At 40.5% G+C, this 7,969-nt stretch overlaps 1 protein-coding gene across 1 annotated transcript; it reads right to left on the reverse strand.

Annotated features, from left to right (window-relative positions):
• Window positions 1-2,930: 2,930 nt before the first annotated feature.
• Window positions 2,931-6,703, reverse strand: atp5f1b (ATP synthase F1 subunit beta). Its single transcript, XM_052610168.1, has 10 exons — window positions 6,483-6,703; window positions 5,719-5,892; window positions 5,465-5,639; window positions 5,247-5,368; window positions 4,303-4,487; window positions 4,063-4,221; window positions 3,853-3,975; window positions 3,571-3,783; window positions 3,276-3,477; window positions 2,931-3,178 (listed from the first exon to the last, which is right to left on the reverse strand). Exons 1-10 carry the CDS (start codon window positions 6,586-6,588, stop codon window positions 3,081-3,083), a joined length of 1,557 nt encoding a protein of 518 aa, XP_052466128.1. The 5' UTR covers window positions 6,589-6,703; the 3' UTR covers window positions 2,931-3,080.
• Between the last annotated feature and the right edge of the window lie 1,266 nt (window positions 6,704-7,969).

Raw genomic sequence — 7,969 nt, forward strand, 5'->3', positions numbered from 1 at the left:
GTCGCTTTGGCTCTGGTGAGGTAACTGTCCGACAGGTTTGTTCTGTCACGGAGGGTGAATGACCTCTGTATACAAACACTGACATGAGATAATTCTCCCAAAAATCAATTCAGCTACTCGCGCTCACAAGATATGAGCGTTATTATAACAGTGTCTTGATATTTATGCTCGGAATCTCATTAAACATAGATATATATAATAGGTACAGATGGTGTCACCTAGATTTCTGAGGAACGTCCAATGGGACGGTCATCTGTCATGCAGTCATTTTATGCAAAATGAGCCATGATTGAGTGACTGCATGCTAAAATTGGACTGGTGTGAGATTTAGGATATGTAAAAAGACTATTTCAGATAACAGTTTCTCAGATGGACTGGATCAAGGTAAAAGCTTGCGAGGTCATTTACCCCAGGATGTTTCCGCACAGGACACGGGTGACCCTTCACTGCAGAATAAACAGCTTTGGAAGGAGCATGGTCTTTAATAGCATCAAGAACTTAAACATCAAACACAGTAAACGTATTCATAAAACACTCTGATGTGCATAACTAATGAATAATACTAATGATGATGGGAAATATCCACCTGTGTGGTGGTCAGGGTTTATTATTCACACAGATATTTTGTTGTTCTGACGCAGAACATGCAGACACGTGTGGGATCCGCTACGCAGAAGCCAAATACAGAGACAGAAGTCAATCTTTAACTCAGAGGTCAGATCCTCCTGGAGCTGCGCCTCATTCCACACTCAGTTTAACACCCTAAATGTGACTGACCTCACAGACAAAACACTGCTGCGCTCTTACAATAATCATACAAATCAAACTTATCAAAATTATGGACATTTCTGATGTCTTGTTTGAATTATCTGAATGTCAGTTTGAATCAATAGTAAAAAAAAAAAAAAAAAAAAATGTTTTCTGAATGCAATGAGTTTGTTTCCTCATGCACTTGCATGCAGGGTTGATATACTTTCTCTGAACTAAAAATACTCTATAGCCTGAAGAGTAAAAGAGGACGCACTTAAAGGAAGAGTTCACCTCAAAATGTACTCTCCCTCAAGACATCCAAGATGTCCAAGAGTTTGATTCTTCATCAGAACAGATTTGGAGAAATGGAGCATTTCATGATTTGCTCACCAGTGGATCCTCTGCAGTGAATGGGTGCCGTCAGAATGCGAGTCCAAACAGCTGATAAAAACACTTCACCAATCCATAGATAATCCACACTACTCCATTAACATCTTGAGAACCTAATGTCTGTAGGAAACGAATCCATCAAGACGATTTTAACTCCTTGATCCATAATAGTTGTCAAGAGAGAAAAATGCACAGATCAAGCACAAATACTACAGAACTGATTCATACAAATATGTTGGAAAACAGAGGATGGGCTTTTTCACTGGAGGATCCATTATTATGGATTACAGACTGGTATTTTGGCCAAAAGCAACGGTTAAAACATCTTAATGATGGATTTCTTATTAACATTAGGTTAACAAGACATTAACTGATGGATTGGAGTGGTGTGGATTATTGTCTGTATCAGCTGTTTGGACTCTCATTCTGACGGCACCCATTCACTGCAGAGGATCCACTGGTGAGCAAGTGATGTAATGTACAATTTCTCCAAATCAGTTTTAAACAAAATACAAACTCATCTCTATCTTAGATGGCCTGAGGGTGAGTCAATTTAATTTTCATTTTTTTGGGACTACAATTCATTAAAAGCAAAACTGTATTTGGTAGAATTACAGTTTATATTCAGGATCTACGGTAAGTGAAATAGTTTCAAAAAGCCCTGCAGTTTCCTTCCACAGAAAAGGGGACATGAAGTACATTTAATAACGTTCTCTAGAGGATTGTTACGTTTAGTTTGTGTAATCATGCTGAGCTGCCAGAATTCAGAAGCTTGAAAATTCCCCAAAAATCCTTTATTAGAATTATAAGAAAATGTCTTAAAATCTTCCAGATTATAGCCAATGATTTCAGAGGCCAAAGATGAGGCGCTGGGGAGTTCACATTGTTTTACCCTACTGATTGGAAGATTTCTGTTATGATATTGAAGGTCGCAATGTTGAGTTTCACTGTGTAGTTTTGATCCACCTTCCAGTGAGTGTTTATGTGATGGTGAGTGAGCTGATATCTTACAACATGGACATACTGCTGTTTAGATTAGTTATGGTCATCTTGACACCAGCTACAGCCACGTGTCGATGTGTTGCACAATGGCACACTCATGTGGTCAGTTGTTAATAAGGCTCATAATACAGCAGTCACCATTTCATGCATAAAGTTATTGCATTTAGCTGCTTTTGGGCATTGTATGCTAACTTGATATCTGGTTCTTCAAACATCAAAATATATAGATGTTGTGCAAAAAAGTGTGTCGAGGGACTCATACAAATGGTTTCTCCATTTTCCGTTAACATTTTATCCTTGTTCATGCCAGAATGTAAAAAACATTATTTCGGTCCCATCTTTATTGGAATGGTGTCAATGCAAACATAGTAGCAGGTTTCCTATTAGACAGGTAAATAAATCCAGACTTAGACCCAGTTAAATTGAACTTTCTTTTTTCTCCATAAGTCAATTCCATTTAGTTTATAATTCAACAGCTAGCTACTACTTAAAATTAATTTGAAGTAAAACACAAAAAACAAAACTGGTATAATTATAGTCAATGTTCATCTTCAAACATTTATAGTTATGCTTATTAAAATCATTTAGAGACGTCACAGCATAAAGACTCGAAAGCCTTTTACTTAAATCAAAATTCAATTAGAAGACATGTAGAAGATTGTGTACAAGTTTATAGCAAGGATTTGATCATATTAATTAAGAGACCATAGAAACCAGTGTATTAAATGTGTTTAAATAGGCTTCATAGGGAGTCCATTAGGTGAAGACAAAAAAACAAGACCAAGAGAAACGGTTCACGGTAAGACAGTTTTATTTCCATCCTCACGAATTGGAAACATTAAATAGAACCCCAGAAGGACCAGCGATAAAGATACAATTTGTTTTTGAATGTGACGTTACAAACCAAGTGCCATTTCATTCAACCCGCCCTGACTCCTTTACGAATGCTCCTCAGCCAGTTTCTCTGCCTTCTGAACGACCTCCTCGATGGGGCCCACCATGTAGAAGGCCTGCTCGGGCAAAGCGTCATACTCACCTAGAGAAACACACACTCTATGAGCAACACTGAATAAAAACAAACACCGTTACCAAAAGTGGACATGATCAAAACAGAAGGCAAACTTGAGGCCTACCAGCCAGGATGGCCTTGAAGCCCTTGATGGTGTCTTTCAAGGGCACCAGCTTGCCCAAGTGTCCAGTGAAGACCTCAGCGACTTGGAAGGGCTGGGACAGGAACCTCTGGATCTTACGTGCACGAGACACAATCAGCTTGTCCTCCTCCGACAACTCATCCATACCCAGAATAGCAATGATATCCTGCAGGGACTTGTAGTCCTATGATGGATAGCAGTGAGAATAAGATCATGGATTGGAATTTAAAAAATGCAGCAATGAGCTCATAAGAAGGCTAAATTCATTGGTGCTCACCTGGAGGATCTTCTGGACGCCTCGGGCTACGTCATAATGCTCGCTTCCCACAATATTGGGGTCCATGATACGGGAGGTGGAGTCCAGTGGGTCCACAGCGGGGTAGATGCCCAGCTCAGCGATGGCACGGGACAACACGGTGGTGGCGTCCAAGTGAGCAAACGTTGTGGCAGGGGCAGGATCGGTCAAATCATCAGCAGGCACATAGATGGCCTACGAGAGAGAGCTACACTGTAGAACATGCAGAGATCCAGGAAGCTGTGCAAACCGAAGGAAGTGTACCTGCACAGATGTGATTGAACCCTTCTTGGTTGTGGTGATTCTTTCCTGCATGGTGCCCATGTCAGTGGCCAGAGTTGGCTGATAACCCACAGCAGACGGGATACGGCCCAGCAGCGCAGACACCTAAGAGAACAGAAATAAAATCCAGTCAACAAAACACAAATCAGATTTTAGAGACAAGAAATAGGTCCAAATGATCCCAGCACTGACCTCTGATCCAGCCTGGGTGAAGCGGAAAATGTTGTCGATGAAGAGCAGCACATCCTGCCCCTCCTGGTCACGGAAATATTCGGCAACGGTCAGTCCGGTCAGAGCCACACGGGCACGGGCACCAGGGGGCTCGTTCATCTGTCCGTACACCAGCGCCACCTAACGGGAGCCCAGAGGAGTTTTTAACTTACTGCAATTCTCAAGATAAAGGATTTTAAACCGGCGTGTCTTCCAGGTCACCTTTGACGTGGTGTCCTTCAGGTTGATGACACCAGACTCGATCATCTCGTGGTAGAGATCGTTTCCCTCACGGGTTCTCTCTCCCACACCGGCGAACACGGAGTAACCACCATGAGCCTTGGCCACGTTGTTGATCAGCTCCATAATCAAAACGGTCTTCCCCACACCAGCACCACCGAAAAGACCTGAAGAGATGAGACGCCGTCAGCTAGCTAAAGCACAGCGGGATTCAACACAAGCAAAACGCCAACACTTCAAATAAAGGGATAGTTCACAAAAAAAATGTAAAGGGTCGTTTACCCACTCTCGAGTTGTTCCAAGCCTGTATGAATTTATTTATTCTGCTGAAGACAAAAAATAATGATATTTTGAAAACCACTGATTTCCATACTATCTTTTTCCCCCACATTATGGAAGTCAATGGTTTCCGGCAACTGTTTGGTTAAACACATTCTTCTTATGTCTTCTGTTCAACAGAAGAATGAAACTCATACAAGTATAGAACAACTTGAAGAGGAGTAAACAACCATACATACATACATATATATATATAAGTTTGGAGTCAAAGATCAATTTCTAACGTTTTTGTAATACAAGAGGCGGCTGCATTTATTTCATCAAATGCAATAAAGGGTAATACTTAGAAATAATACTATAACTTAAATCTACTTTAAGTCTATATTCATGTTTGTGATGGCAAAGCTGAATTGTACCCCTGTCTTCAGTGTCACATGATCCTTCAGAAATCAGTCTAATATGCTCAAACACTTATTAAATGCTGAAAAGAACTCCACGTTACATTTTATCATAGAAAATAAAGAATAAAATGCACTGATTTAAACTAGAATTCTATAACCGTATGAGTGTCTCTACGGTCACTTTTAAACAATTTAACGCACCCTCGCTGAATACCCTTTTTAACAGTAGTTTATCCACACACATACCGATCTTGCCACCCTTGGCGTAGGGTGCCAGCAGGTCCACGACCTTGATTCCCGTGACCAGGATCTCCTGCTCGACACTCATGTCTGTGAACTCTGGGGCCTCAGCGTGGATGGCGGCAGTCCTGAACAACAGATCACGATCAGATCCACCGCAAAGACACAAGCTGCTTAAATCAGCTTGCAAACACAGTTCAGTAGTGTTCTTAATAAACTCTCACTGTTTTGTGGTAATTGGTCCTCTCTCGTCGATGGGCTCGCCGATGACGTTCATGATCCTGCCGAGCGTCTCAGGTCCCACGGGGATTCTGATGGGGGCACCGGTGTCGAGTACCTTCTGACCACGCACCAGTCCCTCAGTACCGTCCATAGCAATGGTGCGGACGGTGCTCTCGCCTAAAGAAGAGCAAAAACAGTCGCTTTACGAATCTACCGTGACTTTGCAATTCAGATTCAGAAGCTTTAGTCTCATTACCCAGATGCTGGGCCACCTCCAGGACTAGCCTGGAGTCCCGGCCGGCCACTTCCAGGGCGTTGAGAATCGGAGGCAGGCCCTCGTCGAACTGGACGTCCACGACGGCACCGATGACCGCGACGATGCGCCCGCTGGCGGTGGCAGCTGCTGCGGCAGGAGCGGCATAATCCCTGCCTGAGAGAGGAAGAGAAGTATGGCATGAAACTGACACGGATGACCACCTTTCTGCATTTGAAACATGCACTCTTGAACACTTTTATTTTGATTAACGTTAGTCACTATACAGTGACTGTATTTGTTCAGACAAAACAGGCTAATGAATGAACACAAGCAAGTCGATGTTGCAGATCAAATAAAATAAAAAAAATCTGTTGGGATCTGCATAAACCATAAGCCAATCTGGCTTTCGAGAGTGTAAATGTTTATAAATGTGGTTGCATTGACTCGTGATCTTATTCCACGTTACCGTGACCTCGCGAGCTGCGATCACAGCTAACTTAGTAGCGCGCGCGCGCATGACACATAAAGGTCATTCCTGTTTTCATAACCACCAGAATGAGCTGTCTTCGTGAAATGTAGTATTTCGTTATGTCAGTTTATTTGCATTAGGAAAACACACACATGTTGCACATCGCGCGAATGAATCAATGGATACGGTGAGGTTAGGACCTAGCGGCCTGATCTTGCTGTCTGCATGCTGCCATTAGGCACGCCGCTGCGTTGAACCAAACCGTTTTAAAAACCAACCGATGAATTGCACTTACGAGAAAACAGCGCTGCTGGAGCTCCATTGAGCGCCTTCAGGGGGGTCACCCCGGGCTTGAGAGCTTGTAAAGCCCCGGTGCAGCAGCGTCCCACAGCTCCCAACATCGTTAAAATGGCTGAAGGAGGAATGAGGCAGAGGCTCGGCCGCTGATGGATAGAGCCGCTTGAGTCCGATACTGCGCATGCGTAGCAGACATGGCGACACAGGAACTGAGCGTCTGCGCATGCGTCAGTGTTGAAGGACAATGAACTGAAATAGCAGTAACTGGATTTACAAAAATCAGGTTTAAGTGTTTCAACATTGCACCAAGCTACTGATTAACATATTATTTTTTGATTTGAATTATCACACTAAATTATTTGATCATGCATTAATAAAGCTTAGGAAGACTCAAACGGTAGACTTTCAAACGCATTAAAAATGCACGTTATTTCTTATTTACCTATGTAATGCAGACATTATAAAAAAAAAAATTTGTCATCTGAACCACTTTCACCTGATATGTTTACTTAAATGACCCCTGAGAATTTGAAAATAAATATTTAAATAGGCCTAATTAAGTTGGTTTATGGTCACATGACATAGGTATACATAAATTTTATATATATATATATATATATATATATATATATATATATATATATATATATATATATATATATATATATATATATATAAAATGTAAATAAGTATTTTATTTTGACTGTTATTTTAAAATTATTTAATTTGACATTTTTGTGATTTAATTATTTTTAGCTTTTTATTAAACTCATGAACATCCTGCAGTTTACAAAACCCAGTTTAAGAAACCTTGATGTGGGCAAATATAATATTTAATGCACTTTATGTTGATAATTACAACGAATGGAATATATTTTCTTACTCTTTGTATATTTATATCAATATTTAAATCAATGTGATAAAAGAGTTAGGTCAAAAGTAATCTAAAAGTAATCCAAAAGTAGTCTGATTATATTACCAAAATTTGAAATAATGGATTACATTGTCATGGAATTTGGAATCAAAAACAGCTTACAATTTGTAATCTACCCATCTCTGATTATACTCTGCAGAGGAAAAACTGAATAGTGATCTGGAAGATTTGGGCCAAATGAACTACTTTAGGATACATAGGCTTATAAGATTGCATTTACATAAATACGCCTTATTATCCAGAATGTGTTTGTTTTATATGTAACATATAAAACAAGGGTGGTACAGGTGGCAAGTCTGTAGTTTGTCATCTTTTAGAGAATAATAGCCTAAATATGAAATGCTTTTTAGCAGATTAGAAATAGCCTAACCATTATTTAGTCGAAATCTCACACTTCCCTGTCAGTGCCGAATACTACAGTAGCTTGTGTTTGCCAGCCTTTGACCTCTAGGTGTTGTTAAAAACATTATTCAGTAATCAAGACTGAAATTTTTGGAAATTCATTGGTCAAAGACATGTATGGGTGAATGTTGTTTATGTCTCTGTTAAAA

This window comes from Carassius gibelio, chromosome A11, assembly GCF_023724105.1.
Source record: "Carassius gibelio isolate Cgi1373 ecotype wild population from Czech Republic chromosome A11, carGib1.2-hapl.c, whole genome shotgun sequence".
Lineage (NCBI taxonomy): Eukaryota > Metazoa > Chordata > Actinopteri > Cypriniformes > Cyprinidae > Carassius > Carassius gibelio.

Coding starts and splice junctions, on each gene's coding strand:
- atp5f1b (XM_052610168.1), bottom strand. CDS start 6,588: ATGTTGGGAGCTGTGGGACGCTGCTGCACCGGGGCTTTACAAGCTCTC. Junction 4,222..4,302: donor TGAAGGACACCACGTCAAAG/GTGACCTGGAAG, acceptor GGCTCCCGTTAG/GTGGCGCTGGTGTACGGACA. Junction 3,478..3,570: donor GCGTCCAGAAGATCCTCCAG/GTGAGCACCAAT, acceptor TATCCATCATAG/GACTACAAGTCCCTGCAGGA.